Source organism: Pongo abelii, chromosome 18 (genome assembly GCF_028885655.2).
Source record: "Pongo abelii isolate AG06213 chromosome 18, NHGRI_mPonAbe1-v2.0_pri, whole genome shotgun sequence".
Classification (NCBI taxonomy): Eukaryota; Metazoa; Chordata; class Mammalia; order Primates; family Hominidae; genus Pongo; species Pongo abelii.
Window position 1 is genome coordinate 56,667,135 of NC_072003.2, and position 15,847 is coordinate 56,682,981.

Here is a 15,847-nt window from a genome sequence, read left to right on the forward strand (position 1 = left end):
AGGCAAGGCAGAAAGGAGGGGGACCGTATTGTTAGCCAAGTGTGGTTCAGGCGAAAGCCCCACGGTGCAGAGGGACAGCCACAGCTCAGAGGGCAGTTGAGGTGCTGGTTCCTCCCTGCAAAGGGCTCTCTAGGGACTCCTGCTTCCCAGGTCTGGGGCTTGCTCAGAAGTGGCCACATCCCTTCCTGATACCCTCAGCCTCCCCTGGGGAGAGCCATGAGCCAGGTGGCACTGTGCGACGTGTCAAATCCCCAAATGCTATTGAGTCATGACCCCGTTCCCTGCTGGCTTTTGCAGTGGTTGAGATTCCCAAGGCCTTTCAAAGAGGCCAGATCCACCAGGCTCCTTGGAAAGGGTGCAAGCCTTCTTCCCAGGATGCTGGGTGCTTGTCACTGACCCTGGTGTTGAACAGATCTTCCTCGGGTGCCCAGAGGGTCGAGTTTGGAAGGACAATCCCTCCACCCCCACTGCAGGCAGGCTGCCAGACTAGGAGCAGAGGACTTCTGAGTTCTCAGTGACTTCTGTCACTACACCCTGAGGGGTGAACCTCGAATTTTCCCAATGTCATCAGGGGACCATAGACCTGCCTTTGAAGTAGCTTGGAAACAGGGACAGATGTTCCTTGGAAAGACAGTCAGACTCTAGCAATGAATAAAAGGCACTCATTTACAAGGCTTAAGTGGAAGCTCAGAAGTCCTGGAGCCCAGGCGTCAGAGAGACATTGAGACAAGTCCATTGGTAAGAGTGAGAGTAACAAGAAGGGTTTCTGCATTCTGCTTCAGGAACAACACCAGCCATTTATCCATTCACTCACTTAATTCAAAAACTATGTATCGAGGGCCTACCATGTGCCGAGATATATTCCATTAAAGAAAAGAAACAGAAGCCTCTGTCCCATGCAATTTACATCCCAGTAGGATGGGGGTGGGGGTACAGGTGGGAGACAGAGAGTAAACAGCAGACATAAGTAAGCGAATGGTCTAGCATGTCAGAGGATATAAGCATTTCAGCAAAAAAGAAAAAAAAAGAGCAGAGGAAGAGATGGGGATGGCATGCAATTTGACTTCACTGAAAGATGTAATCTAAACAAATATATATATATATATATATATATATTTTTTTTTTTTTTTTTTTTTGAGACAGATTCTTGCTCTGTTGCCCAGGCTGGAGTGTAGGGGCGTGATCTCGACTCTCTGCAACCTCTGCCTCCTGGGCTCAAGCAATTCTCCTTCCTCAGCCTCCCAAGTACCTGGGACTACAGGCACCTGCAACCACGCTCAGCTAATTTTTGTATTTTTAGTAGAGATGGGATTTCACCATGTTGGCCAGGCTGGTCTCAAACCCCTGACTTCAAGTGATCCACCAGCCTTGGCCTCCCAAAGTGCTGGGATTACAGGCGTAAGCCACCATGCCTGGCCTAAACAAAGATTTGAAAAAGGTGAAGGAGTGAGTCCGGCAGATATCTGGGGACAGAATATTCCAGGCTGAAAGAACAGTCCGTGCAAACCTCCTCAGGAAGGAGCATGTCTGTCTGGTTGGTTTGAGGCATAGGGAGGAGGCCATTGTGGCTGGGGCAGAGTGAACCAGGCAACCAGGAGATACAGGTGGACAGAGGGCAGGGCACAGAGCTTGCAGGGCCTCGTGGCTGCCGGAGGGTCTTGGACTTGTCCTCTGCGTGAGGTGGAGAGCCACGGGGACGTTCTGAACACAGGAGATTCATGGTCCCTCTGCTGCTGTGCTGAGAATACACTGTAGGGGGCAAGGATGGAGACAAGGAGAGCACCCAGAAGGCAGTTGTAGGAAGCCAGGGATTGATGCTGGTTTCTGGGTGTATTTGGAAAGCAGAGACATGAGCTCACCCAACAGATGGGAAGTTGGGGGCGAGAGGAAGAGGCGTCAGGGATAGCGCCCAGATTTCTGGCCCTAGTAACCGGAAGGAAGGGGCTGGCAAAGAAGGAGGAGAGAGCAGGTGTAGGGGTGGGTGGGAATCAGGAATTCAGCTTCGGACTTGGGGGGTTGGAGCTGCCTATTTGGCATGGCGAGTAGGCAGCTGGACGTAGAAGGAGGCTGGAGTTTGTGAGAGAAACTTGAGAGTGGTTGGCATATAGATGATATTTAAAGTCAGAAACGTGTACTATTTGCCAGATATATGCAGTAAGGCAGTTGATGCAAACCAAAGCCTTCTAATGTAATTGTTATTATTTTCATTTTGCAGCTGTAGAAATTGAGGCTCAGAGAGAAATGACTTTGAGCTCACAGTGTCACCACCTGCTGATGGGAGAGCTGAATTCAAAACCAGGTGAACTGACCTAGAGTCTTTGCTCCTAACCCCTCCACTGTGAGGTGACCCCTCCACTGTGAGGTGACCCCCTCGCTGGATCTTTCATGGCATGTCTTAGATGAGAGGTGGATGGACTTTGGATCAAAGGAAGATAATCCATACAAGAAGGAGACAGGAGTTTGGAAGCAGCAAACCAAGTCACAAAGTGAGGGGATGCACTGACCTTCAAGGAAGCTGAATGTTGGGGAGCAGGGAGATGAGACCGAATAGGAAGGAGGGGCTAGATGGAAGGTACAGCTTCAAGATTGGCCTGAAAAGTTTTGACTGGATGGGGAAGGAAGCAGGGAGCCATTGATGGTTTTGGAGGAAGGAGGCATTACATGGTCAGGGCAGCCCTTGTGAAAGATCCATCACATGTGGGCATGCAGCTGATGAGGGAGGTGTCAGGAGAGACCAGAGAGGAGGAAACAGGCCCAGAAGTTGTTGAGACTCTCTGGGTGTGAAGGATGAGGGCTGAGCCAGTGGAGATGAGAAGGAAGCGAGGAAGCCAAGCTCCCACTGAAGACAGTGCTGAGCAGTCTCTGCCTGATGTAATGTGGGGGATGGAGGCGAGGAATGAGTCAAGGGCAAAGTTTCAGACTGGGGGGCAGATGGGGAGATGGGAAACAATGCTGGCTTGAACAGAAAAAGGAGGCTGGTGTGAGAGGGAACTCGGTTTTGCCCTTCTGGTACTTGGGGCTGAGTAAACCATAGCAAGACAGACTTCTGCTTCCCAGCAGCTCACAGGTTAATGTGGAGGACAGAACTGCACAGAGCTGGCCAGGCTGCAAGGCAGAGAGGGCTGAGGGGTGCCACAGAAAGATGGGCCGGAAGGAGGAGTGTCCAGGTGGGCGCGTCTGATTAGTTACTGGTCAGGGCTAGAGACAGAGATTTAAGAAGTATTTATCAGGCCGGGCACGGTGGCTCAGGCCTGTAATCCCAGCACTTTGGGAGGCTGAGGTGGGCAGATCACGAAGTCAGGAGATCGAGACCATCCTGGCTAACACGGTGAAACCCCGTCTCTACTAAAAATACAAAAAAATAAAAAAATTAGCAGGGCACGATGGCGGGCACCTGTAGTCCCAGCTACTTGGGAGGCTGAGGCAGGAGAATGGCGTGAACCCGGGAGGTGGAGCTTGCAGTAAGCCAAGATAGCGCCACTGCAGTCCGGCCTGGGCGAAAGAGCAAGACTCCGTCTCAAAAAAAAAAAAAAAAAAAAAAAGAAGTATTTATCCAGAGGTAAAAGATCTGGGGTAGATGATGTCAGGGAGGACGAGAAGGTTGCTTGAGGCAAAAACAAAGTCTAGGACAGAGGCCCAGGCTTGCTCCTGCCACCAGCTAGCTCTGTGCCCATGAAGTAGATTTTTTTTTTTTTTAAGGAATCTTGCTCTTTTGCCCAGGCTGGAGCACAGTGCCACAGTCATGGCTCGGTCGTGCACCACCATGATGGGCTAATTTTCATTTTATTTTTTTTTTAGAGACAGAGTCTCACTATGTTGCCCAGGCTGGTCTCAGACTCCTGGGCTCAAGTGATCTTCCCACCTCAGCCTCCCAAAGTGCTGGGATTACAGTGGACCAGTTGTTTAACCTACTCTGGTCAGTTCCTAATTTTCTCATCTGTAGAAACTAATAGTTCTTACTCCCTGAATTTGTTGTGAGGACAAAGTAAACTAATAGACTTAACTGCTGAGACTCCCCTGCCCCAACACCCATCCCAGCCTATAGTGAGAGCTCAGGGACATTTCTGAGAAGGGGAGCTCACAGGGAGCTCAGGGAACCATGTCCCAAATCCCAGTGGGAGGAGCATCAAGAAGGGAGGTAGGTTCCCAGTGATGACAAGGCGATTCCCTGAGCCAGCTGGAGACCAGGAACTTTACAGACTTCATCTCAGTCAGTTTTCCAGGCCATACCATGAGGGAGTGTCTATCATCACACCCATTTCACAGATGAAAAAAGTGAAGTTCATAAAATTGCTGTTGGTCACACAACCAGGAAGAAGTAGAAGAGTGACTGGGACTCAGGGCTGTAGGTAATGATTCCAGAGCCTCTGCTGGTAATCACTGCCCCACACTGCCCAATGTAAGGCAATGGGAGGTTCAGGGAGTGGCTGGAGGGGATCAAGAGGCTCAGTGAGAGCACCTTTCCTAGAGCATCAGAGCTGGAAGCCGCATTGCCGAGGATTAATTGAATCACAAGTGGGCAGAGAGGAAATGGTAGAGGGAAGTACAGACCACACATCGGAGCAGTTTGGTCATGAATGAAAGGAGAAATGGGAGGGCAGCATGTGAGGGTGTTGAGGTCAAGGGGAGGTCTTTACGGAAGTGGAGAGACAGGATCATGTTGTCAGCAGAGGGAAAGGGGCTCATGGGATTGGAGACAGTAAAGAGCTAGAAGATGGCAGTGCAACTGAAGTAAGGAGGCCCCTTTGGGATGAATAAAGGTTGAGATCCAAGCCACAGTTGAAGCAATTTAGGTTTGGCCAAAAATGGCCACAACCACAAGGAAGTTGTAAACTAGATGGGGGAGGAGTCAGGGTGTCCTTGGTTGGATTCCTCTGCTTTATCCATGACAGAAGGATTCGGGTGTGCCTCATGAAATGATGGTACACACTGGTTTAAAAACAATTTGGATGAAGGAGGCCCTGGGATAGAATGTAAGTTGGGCCCATGTTGTAGTTCAGAATCTCTAAGTGACCGTCCATCTATCCATGCATTCATGCATGTATATATCCATTCATCATCTATCAAGCCATGCACCCATCCTTCTATTCATCCATCCAACCACACATCCATCTATCTAGTCATACATCTACACATACACCCACCCATCCATCAGCCCATCTATCTGCTCACCCATCCAGTTTCATGCATCCATCCATCTATCATCTATCAACCCATTCATCCATCCGTCCATCCATCTGTCATCCATCCATCCATCCATCCATCCACCCATTCATTCATCCATTCATGTACCCATCCATTCATCCATCCATCTGTCCATCCATTCATTCATTCATCTACCCATCCATCCATTTATTCTTTTACCATCCATCTACACATCCATCTACTCATCTGTGCATCCATTCATCTACCCATCCATCTATTTATTCTTTCACCATCCATCCACACATCCATCTACCATCCATCCGTCTATCCATTCTTCCATCCATCCATCCATCCATCCATCCATTTATTCTTTTACCATTCATCCACACATCCATCTACCATCCATCCATCTACCCATCCATTTATCCATTCATCTACCCATCCATCTATCCATCCATTCTTCCATCCATCTATCCATCCATTCATCTACCCATCCATCTATCTATTTATTCTTTCACCATCCATCCACCAATCCATCTATCCATCATCCATACACACATCCACCCAACCATTTATCTGCCATCCATCCATCCATTCTTTCATCCATCTTCCAGCCACTCATCCATCCATCACTCATCCACATGTCCATCCATCATCCATCCACCATCCATCCATTCACTCATTTACCCATCCATATCCATTCACCCATTCATTCATTTACCCATCCACACAACCACTCACCTATTTATACATTCAGTAAACATATATATATTTTTTGAGACAGGGTCTCACTCTGTCGCCCAGGCTGGAGTGCAGTGGTACAATCACGGCTCACTGCAGCCTCAACCTTCCTGATGTAGGTGATCCTCCCTTCTCAGCCTCCAGAGTAGCTGGGACAGGTGCACACAGTAACACCTGGCTATTTTTTTTTTTTTTTTTGAGATGGAGTCTCACTCTGTTGCCCAGGATGGAGTGCAGTGGTGCGATCTTGACTCACTGCAATCTCTGCCTCCCGGGTTCAAGCGATTCTCCTGCCTCAGCCTCCCGAGTAGCTGGGATTACAGGCACACGCCACCACACCCAGCTAATTTTTTTTTGTCTTTTTAGTAGAGAGGGGGTTTCACCATGTTGGCCAGGAAGGTCTCGATCTCCTGACCTTGTGATCCTCCTGCCTTGGCCTCCCAAAGTGCTGGGATTACTGGTGTGAGCCACTGCACCCGGTCATTTTTTTGCATTTTTTGTAGAGACAGGGTTTCACCATGTTGCCCAGGCTTGTCTTGAACTCCTGGGCTCAAGTGATCCACTGCCTCTGCCTCCCAAAGTATTGGAATTATAGGTGTGAACCACCACACTGGCCTAATAAACATATTTTATTTAGCATCCACTAATGTGCTAAGTCCTGGAGGGATAAGTTGGAACACAAAAGAGATCCTTCAAGGATTTTACAGTCTTTTGTGTGAGTCCCAACAAATAAACTAGCAATCACAATACAATATGAAGACAGCCAAGACGAGGGAAGTCAATGAACTCTGGGGACATAGAGGAAGGAAGGGAGTAAGGGTTCTAGCTGCGCTCTAAAATGAGAGTAGGAGTGAAAGGAAGTGAGATGGGGGAACAGGAAAGAATGTTCCAGACAGGAAGAACAGCGTGTACGAAGGCTTGGGTATCAGTAAAGGCCCGGCATTTTCAAGGAACTGAAAGAAGGTCCACGTGGCTGGGACAAAGTGATGTGGTGGATGATGGAGCTGGAGGAAAAAGTTGAGCCTGGAGAAGTAGACAGAAATGTGGGCTTCGTCCTGAGAGTAATGGGGAGGCATTGAAAGATTTCAAGAGGGGAGAGCCTTGCTCAGACTTGTGTTTTGGAGATCACTGGGCTTTTGAGAGGAAGATGGACTGGACCAGGAAGGCTTGGAAGCTGGGGCATGAGTTCACGGCTGTGGTCCAGCAGAGAGATGGAGGAGGAGGAGGAGACAGATTCAGGACGCATGCAGGTAGCCAACTAACACACTTTGCTGATGGACTGGATGTGGGCAGTGAGGGAGAGCCCAGGGACAGAGATGACCCTTGGGTTTCTGACCTGAGGAACCAAGAGGACACCCTGTCAGGAACGACAGACACATCAATGGGCACGTCAAGTCTTTGGGACAGGGGATTGGGGCCTATTTTGGGGTCAGGGGTGGAAATACCATTTGGGACCCTCACATCTCAGCTGAGCTGGCCCCAATTCCTGATTCCCGGCCCCCTAGGCAGGGCAGGACGAATCCAGTTTCAGCTGTCAGCGATGGAGATGAGTAAACAAATGCTCAATCCTTACTGAGCTGCTCCGGGAGACCCCGAGCAAGTCACTGCACTGATGAACCTCAGGTGACACTGGTGTGACCGGGATGACAGTTCTGCCTAGCTGCCCCCTCCTGGTCAGCCACAGCTGTCAAATGCAACTGAAGATGATGAAGAGCTGCCGCCCCAGCTGCTTGGCTGCTCTGTGACTGAAAGCATCCTGGTTCCGCCCACTGCCTCAGGGACAGGCTTCTCCACGAGCCTGGGCAGAGCCTGGGGTCAGGGCAGGAACCTTCCTTCCCTGTCTTTCAGGGAGAAGGACCCATATCTGCCTGGCCCAGTGCGCTCTGGCCAAAGCCGAGTTGGGTGTTGCAGCAGCCTGTGGGGCAAAGGCGGCAGGTGCCTGGGTGGTGTGCCTGGTCACTTTAGTCAGAGGCGTTGAGACAAGGAGTTACCACGGCCGCTCCTCTCACTCAGATCCAATTACCCTTCACACTCTCCTAATAGGCCTAACAGTGTCTGGCCTGCTTCCCTGCCATGGCCCTTTCCCTTCCTCTGGCCACAGCACTCTCTCCCCTGCTGCCCCTCCACAAAGCTCTGCCTCATTGCCACCTCCTCCAGGGAGCATTCCTGATTGCCCTGACAGACCTCCAGGTCCTAGAGTCCTCACAGCAGCATAAAGATCTCTCAAGATGCTTAAAGATCTCTCAAGATGCTTCTCACAGGCCCAGACTTCAGGATATTTTGTCTGGAAGGTCCCTTGGCATCCATCTCATAGCTTGGGAGAAATGAGGAGGAATAAACTCGGTTAATCCCTGGAGAGAAAACCACCTAAAAAATGTCCCTGGTCCCCGCCGCCTCCCAAAGAAGACTGAGGCACATTGGGCCCTTTGCGTCCATCTCGCCTTCCCTTCCTGCAGTCCTGTGTTTACTCGGTCAGGTGACACTGAAGGTTCACTGCATGCCAGGCACCATGCTTGGTGCTGGGAATGCCCACGGCGCGGGGCAAGGTAGACACAGCCTGTCCTCGTGTGACTGGCTCTCAGCCTTGCATTTAGGCAGTGCCCCATGCCGGGGTTTCATGCTGTTGCCCTAATTTATCTCTGCACATTACCCTCTCTGCACCTTTGCCTAAACAGTGCCCCCTGTGCAATGTCCTTTCTTCCAATCTCAGTATGAATCTTATCTACAAAACCTAGCCCTACGCCCTACAGCCACCTCTTTCAGGCAGCCTTCCACGAATTCTGGCCAGAGGCAGCCTCTCCCCAGTCTGTGCCCCGAAGCCCGTTAATCTCGCCTGCATGTCCCTATGAGGGGTCAGGCCCTGTTCCCCTGCCCTTACCCACTGTGAAACCCCACAACAGCAGGGTCTGGCCTCTGTCCGCCCTGTAGCCCTGGGCACAGCCCCGAGAGGCTCAGCTGCCCCTGCCAGCCAGGCAGCCTGCACCAGCCTTGAGCTGAACCAGAACCTTCCTAGTCCAGAACCTTCCACTGCTACTTTCATGATTTGTTCCCCAGAACAAACAGGGGAATTTAGGTCCTTCTGGAGAAAGCTCTGAGTCTGCGGGAAAGCAAAGAGGACTCAGAACCCACCGGGGAGTTTCCCCAGCGGCAGGGACTGCAGCTGCTTCATCATTAATCAGGCTGCTTACTGGGTCACAGCTGTCCCTTGCAGTTGTGTAGCACAGAAGAGCATGTGGTGGCCTCTGCGGCAGGTGGAGCCCCCACAAGAGGGCAGGCAGAAGCCACAGGGCAGAGCGCATGGAGGGCAGCGAGGGCAGGAGGGGTGGTCGGCAGAGGCGCCCCTTCCTGCCTCTTCCCAGGACCCAGGCCCGGCCCTGCACCTCTGGGCTCAGGCTCTGTCTCCGGGTCAGGGCTGCCCTGTGCCTGCACATCTTCCCCTGCCCAGCGCGGCCTCCTTTGCAGGGGGACTCTGCGGGGAGCTACTCTGAGGCTGCCCCTCCCTTTCTCTGGGATGTTGGCACCAAGGAGGTGCCCAGGCAGGAAGAGCAGCCTCCCCTCCCCCTCCTCTGCACATGCAAATGGAAGCCAGCCCTGGGCACAGGAAGGGTGGCTGGGGGCAAAGAACCCATCTGGACTGTGGCTTGACGAGGGGGCAGGGGCAGGGTCTCTGGCAGCTGATGCGATCCCCAGAGAAGCAGAGAAATGTTGGTGCGAGGCCCACCAAGGGGGAACCCATCATCCTGAGATCTACCGTTTTGGCAGGGCTCTGTGGGACAGACCAAACTTCCCTCTACAGGTGATGAGATTGAGGTCCAGAGAGGGTCTGTGAGCCGCCCGAGGTCACATAAAGGATGCTGCCCACAGAAACATTCTGCCATGGGCAGGGAAGCCCCACTCCCAGGTGCAGAAGCAGCCACAGGCTCCCAGGCCGCCCTTGCTGAGGGGTGGGGAGAGGAGCACCTGAGGCTCCTCCAAGGTGGAGGGTCTTTGTCTGGTTTCCTCTCATAGGATCCCTGCCCTTCTACCTAAGGACTGATGAGGTTAGCTCTGAGCGATGCTCCGGTAGTGTGGGGTTTCCACAGGTATCCCCAGAATCTAAAAACAAGAAACAAAAACCTCATGACAAATAGTGGCTGTTTGCAGTTATCATGACAGTTAGTGAAAAACTTAGTAACGATTCAGTGATTAACACAGGGTGGACTGTGAGAGGGTGGAAGGCACCTGCACCATGTTTTGGAGGGGCACTGCTGTCATTTTGAGTTGGCCCTGGTCATGCAAGGACAGGATGAAGCCAGGCCAAGGTCCCCCATGTCACAATCAGAGTCCAGGTGCTGCCCTGCCTGGAGCCGCCCTTCCCTGGTGCCGCCCACCTGAAGGCCATGGGACTCCCATCCTACTGTAGGGATGCCCGTGCTCTGGCTCCTGGGAGCCCCAACAAGGCGACCGGCAATTTCCTCGGGTGGCCAAGGGCCTGACCCGCATGCAGTGATGCTATGGCCCGGGGCTGAGATGCTAGAGTCACAGAGAAGCCAGTTCACCAACTTTATCAACCTCCTTATTATTGCAATTCTTGTTTTATTCCTGCCCCCACTGGAAAGTGGACTTACGTTCTGTCATCTGCCCTGCCATGAGCTGGGGTGCCTGGAAAGTCAGCTCAGGGCCTGGCTCAGGCTGGACCATGACCAGGCATCCAGTACTGACTCCGGGCCACAGCTCTGCTAGAAGTGAGAAGCAGCGTCTCCCACTGACCCCTTTGTTCTGTTCTGTATCTTAGTGTAAGGCATCCCATTTAGGGGAACGTGGTTTCCTGAGCTATTTGGACTGAATGGTGATCGAAGTGCCATTGGGCTCTTGCCTCCTGCAGTCAGGGCCTCACCTGGGATGGGACACCAATCAAAGCTGCTCTGTGCCCCGGCTGGGCCTCGGAGGCAGATAAAGCATGGACCTCCCTGCAGAGTGATGCCCATGTGCCTATGCCCGGCAGCCAGGGTGGCCCTGGCACCACCCTGAAGCTCACTCATGGTCCAGGAGAAGAGATCTGCTTGGTTTCTGCCTGGTTGACTCCCCAACACTTCCGTCTGCCCCCCATTCAAGCCACCATGCATGAAGGATGCTCTCCAGCCACAGAGAGATGAACCCAGCTGTGCATGGAGGCTTTTCAATTCTAATAGAGGAACCAAGAAATGTCCCCTTTGAAAGGAGAAGTGTGTCACTGCCATGGGCTCCAGACACATGTACCCCACCTCTGTCTCCAGTTGAGTGCCCATTCTCTGGAAATCCACAAACATTCCAAGAGCTGGACTTCTCCTGAATCATCTCAAATTCTTTGAACTTCACTGGTCTAGGGAAGGATGTGAGGAGGTGACAGAAGGCGGGGCAAGACCCCTAAAGAGGTTAAATAGGTCACTGCCACCCTCGACTCTCAGCAGGGTGTCTCCTAAGCAGAGGGACCCGCACACAGAGACTCCCTCCTGGGCTCCTGGCACCATGGCCCCACTGAAGATGCTGGCCCTGGTCACCCTCCTCCTGGGGGCTTCTCTGCAGCACATCCATGCAGGTGAGAGCAGGGGACAGGTGGCCAGGGGCAGGCGCTGGGAGGACAGGAGTTGGAGGCATGAAGACCACCGTAGCAACACACACATTTGTGTATTATTTACACCCCACCTACTTCCACAAAAGACATGAGAAGCCCACAGCACTAGGATTTTGAGGGAAACAAGCAGAGAAAAATGTTGATGATGACGATGCCCCAGCTTTTGCAGGTGGGCTTGGTGAGGACCAAGGCGAGCACATCTTGGGCTGCAATGGCTGTGAGGTGGGGGCTGTGGCTATAGTTGTGCAATGGAAAGTGAACAATTCTCAAAATTATTTATTAGCTTCTGTTTTATTAACAGGTTTTATGCACAATGAGGGAATCAGCATAAAGATAGAAGAACTGTTCCCAAGAACATGTAAAAAAGGATTCTTTTTTTTTTTTTTTTTTGAGATGGAGGTTCACTTTGTCACCCAGGCTGGAGTGCAATGATGCGATCTCGGCTCACTGCAACCTCTGCCTCCCGGGTTCAAGCGATTCTCCTGCCTCAGCCTCCCGAGTAGCTGGGAATATAGGTGCCCGGCCACCACGCCACCAATGGGTTTTCACCATGTTGGTCAGGCTGATCTCGAACTCCTGACCTCAGGCCATCCACCCACCTCGGCCTCCCAAAGTGCTGGGATTACAGGCATGAGCCACGGCGCCCAGACTGAAAAAGAGATTCTTATATTAGGTTGGGAAAGGAAAGATGAAATAAGGTTGCCAGGTATAGACATACAGGGACGCACACAGACGCACAGAGACACACACGTAGGCACTCACAGGACACACAGGATCCCCCACAGACACACACAAACATGCACACCCACAAACACACGGGACCCCACAACATACACAGAAGCCTCACACACACCTGTGTACGGTAACACACAGACACACACACATACACATAGGCAGTGATACACAGGCAGTCATCACACACAGATGCACACATGGACACGCACATGCAGATCTTCCACGAACATCCCCCAGAGGTCCCCGCAACACACACGCAGACACTCACAGACACCCCTGCCCCGCTCCTCTCCCTGCAGCTCGAGGGACCAATGTGGGCCGGGAGTGCTGCCTGGAGTACTTCAAGGGAGCCATTCCCCTTAGAAAGCTGAAGACGTGGTACCAGACATCTGAGGACTGCTCCAGGGATGCCATCGTGTAAGTGCCCCAGGCTCCACCCCTGCTCCTCAGGGCCAAGCATGGGGACAAGTGCACCCTGGAGCTCCCAGGATGGCCACTGGGAAGCAGGGAAGAGACAGCGGGGCCTTCCTCCCCAACCCCTGCAGGCTCCTTGGGGCAGTTCATGTTCCCCACGCTGTGGGACCCAAAAGGGCCGCAGGCCATGAGGTCTAACCTATTCCTTGATTTGTGGTGAAATCGAGGCCCCAGGAGCGATGAACACCCCCAGGTCACACAGCTGGTCAGGGGCAATGTGGTCACCTCCCCCGGCCTGGGCCTGAGCCCTGCCCGCAGTCTCCATGTCCCAGGCTCTAGGCTGTCTGGGGGCATGGGCAGGCTGAGGGGTGGGCACAAGGTCCTGCAGCCCTGGCTCCCTGGGAGGGTCGAGATTACTCGGGACAGAGCCTGAAGTCTCAGATCTGCCACCAATGCCCTGTGTGACGGCAGCAACTTCCTGCCCCTCTTGGAGCCTTGGAATCCTGGTCAGCACAGGGCGGGGCCCGTCCCAGGGACTCTGGGGGCCCTTCCCCCTCTGCCACTCCTGGTAACATCCTCCTTCTGTGTAGTTTTGTAACTGTCCAGGACAGGGCCATCTGTTCGGACCCCAACAACAAGAGAGTGAAGAATGCAGTTAAATACCTGCAAAGGCTTGAGAGGTCTTGAAGCCTCCTCACCCCAGACTCCTGACTGTCTCCCGGGACCACCTGAGACCTCCACTGTCGGTGTTCACCGCCCCCACCCTGAGCGCCTGGGTCCAGGGGAGGCCTTCCAAGGACGAAGAAGAGCTACAGTGAGGGAGATCCCATCCCCTTGTCTAACTGGACCATGGGCACAAAGGGCCCAGATTAAAGTCTTTCGCCTCAGTCCGTGTCAGCGTGTCTGTCCCCACAGCGCAAGATGCGCTTCCACTCCGGCCTGTCACTCTGGGAGGGTCCTCAGAGAACATCTGGTCCTGCCCTGTGCAGGTCGGAAAGGAAAACTGAGGCTGAGAAGGGCACGTGGCTTCCGCAGACCACGCACCAGTGAGGGGAGGCCCTGATGAGAGGCCCGGGCAGGGGCGGGGTTGGCAGGGCTCTGGGAGGCAGCGGCTGGATTCTCTCCCTACCCACCCCAAGGTCTTCCGGTTTCCCCCAGCCCAGCTCCTGTTCTTGCCCCACGTGGAGCTGAGGACAAGCTTCCCCGAGGTGCTGGAGTCAATTTCACAGACTGGCCAGGACCCTGACGCAGGCCACAGCTCTGCCCAGTGCTGGGGAGCCCCCTGGCCGAGGGTGGGGGAACCTTGCAGCCCTGTCCTTGCTTCCCCCTGCACTCACTGCAGTCCCGCTGGCCCGGCTCCTCCTGGCCCTGGCTCCCTCTCCCCGCTCAAACTCCAGACCAGCTCCAGGGCAAGGGGGCTCTGTGGGTCCTGGGTCCTGACGGGGACCTTGGGTCCTCTGCCTGCAGCTGCCTTCCTAGCCCCCTCCAGGCCCAGGCAGGCGGGCGCCACGCGGCCCTGTGGTTCCTCCTGACTGAAGTGTGATCCCCACCCGGCCAGGGCTGACCTCCCCGCTAGCTCAGCTGCACCCAGCCTGCCGGAAGCCAGCCCAGCACAACCGCCCACCGACTCGCTCCCCCAGCTCTTAGGGACTGCCCTGAAGCCGACCCCTGCTCCGCGTGGTTCTCTCATTGGTGTGGGGGTGTGTGTGTGTGTGTGTGTGTGTGTGTGTGTGTGTGTGTGTGTGTGTGTGTGTGTGTGTGTGTGTGGCAGTCCCAGCTCCTCCATTAGGTTGAGAGCTCCGTGAGCCACTCCGGGGACCCCGCGCCCCTGTGCTCAAAAAGATGGGGACTAGAGGCTGAGGATACCCCACCCCCAGACCCCTCTGCCCATGCCCAGCTAAGGGCTGAGCACAGAGGAGTCGGGGCCTTCGCCTTCTAGTTCTCTCTCACTCTCCCAACCAGCAATGGGGCCGTGGCTTCTCTCTCAACACAGTTTGGCGGCAGGGGCGCGGGTCCTTCTCTTCCGAGGACCTTGTGGCGTTGCATTGTTTGGTGTGGCTGCGGTTAGAAGGGCAATTTCCAGGCCCGGCTGTTGCCTCCTGCTGCTCCCTTGTGGCCAGTCAGCTCATTGCAGGGCAGATGATAGAACGCAAGTTTACTTTCCAGTAGGGGCACAGGGGTAACGAGGTTGATAAAACCAGTGAACTGGCTTGCCTGTGACTCTAGGGTCTCTTCAGTCGCAAGTGGGCTCATCTCCTGTCCTGATGCCGAGGAGGATCCCTTGAACAACTGCCTAAGACCCAGAGTCCTCGGGGTGGCCCAGTCTGAGTTCTTCATGGAAAACTGTCCTCTGAACCCACCAGGTGGAGGAACGATGATCTAAAAAGGGAGGGAGGCAAGGAGAAGCTCCTAAGACAGCAAAGGCCAGAGACAGCCGGGGTCTGGACCCCTGCACCCTGCAGGCGAGAGCTGGAAGGACTCTCAGAGTGCAATGGCTCCATCTCAGCTCACTGCAACCTCCGCCTCCCAGGTTCAAGCGATTCTCCTGCCTCAGACTCCTAAGTAGCTGGGATTACGGGTGCCTGCCACCACACCCGGCTAATTTTTTTGTATTTTTAGTAGAGATGGGGTTTCACCATGTCGGTCAGGCTGGTCTTGAACTCTTGGCCTTATGTGATCCACTCGCCTTGGCCTCCCAAAGTGCTGAGATTACAGGCATGAGCCACCGCGCCTGGCCTCAAGCAAACTTCGTTTAAAAAAGCAAGACCTTTTCTGTTTTTTCCCTACTGAAATCCTACTCAGAAGCCCATATTGTAAGCTTAGATAAGTAGAGCTGCCGTGGAGGCCTGTGAGGAGGTGGGGAGTTGCCAGAGGGTCCCTGAAAGTGAGATAGGGTGGGGGCGTTGCATAAAGGCAGGGAAGAGATGGATCCAGGACTGGCAACAAAATGCAGGATTCAGAATCCAAGTATTCATGAGCAGCATCCGGTGCAAGTTGGGGGATGGTGAGATGCAAGAGATAGGACAACTGCCATGTGACCTTAGGGCATTTTAAGGAGGTGTGACCTGGAGACTGCTGTGATTGGAAAGACTGCTGGGAGGGAAAAAGAGGAATGGGCAGGTTCGGGGTGAAAAGTGAGGAGGAGCGCCAGACTTACGTTGTTTCTTTCACCTGGTAGGTGCCTCCCCTCCTCCCCCACCCCACCCCTGCTTTTTTTTT

The 15,847-nt window shown here is 53.6% G+C and overlaps 1 protein-coding gene across 3 annotated transcripts; it reads left to right on the top strand.

Moving 5' to 3' along the window:
• Nucleotides 1–2,335: 2,335 nt before the first annotated feature.
• On the top strand, nt 2,336–13,515 carry CCL17 (C-C motif chemokine ligand 17). Of its 3 annotated transcripts, XM_054533964.1 has the most exons (5): nt 2,336–2,572; nt 6,837–7,136; nt 10,661–11,443; nt 12,514–12,631; nt 13,219–13,515. In XM_054533964.1, exons 3-5 carry the CDS (start codon nt 11,374–11,376, stop codon nt 13,313–13,315), a joined length of 285 nt encoding a protein of 94 aa, XP_054389939.1. In that variant the 5' UTR covers nt 2,336–2,572; nt 6,837–7,136; nt 10,661–11,373; the 3' UTR covers nt 13,316–13,515. The 3 variants fall into 3 exon arrangements, with proteins under 3 accessions (XP_054389939.1, XP_054389940.1, XP_054389938.1); XM_054533965.2 differs by lacking the exon at nt 6,837–7,136 and having other exon boundaries at nt 2,386–2,572; nt 13,219–13,509; XM_054533963.1 differs by lacking the exon at nt 2,336–2,572 and having other exon boundaries at nt 6,419–7,136.
• Nucleotides 13,516–15,847: the final 2,332 nt, after the last annotated feature.

Excerpts from the sequence above, each read along its gene's own strand:
- CCL17 (XM_054533964.1), top strand. The coding sequence starts at position 11,374 with ATGGCCCCACTGAAGATGCTGGCCCTGGTCACCCTCCTCCTGGGGGCT. Across the intron at positions 11,444-12,513 it reads TCTGCAGCACATCCATGCAG|CTCGAGGGACCAATGTGGGC; the intron begins GTGAGAGCAGGG and ends CTCTCCCTGCAG. Across the intron at positions 12,632-13,218 it reads TGCTCCAGGGATGCCATCGT|TTTTGTAACTGTCCAGGACA; the intron begins GTAAGTGCCCCA and ends CCTTCTGTGTAG.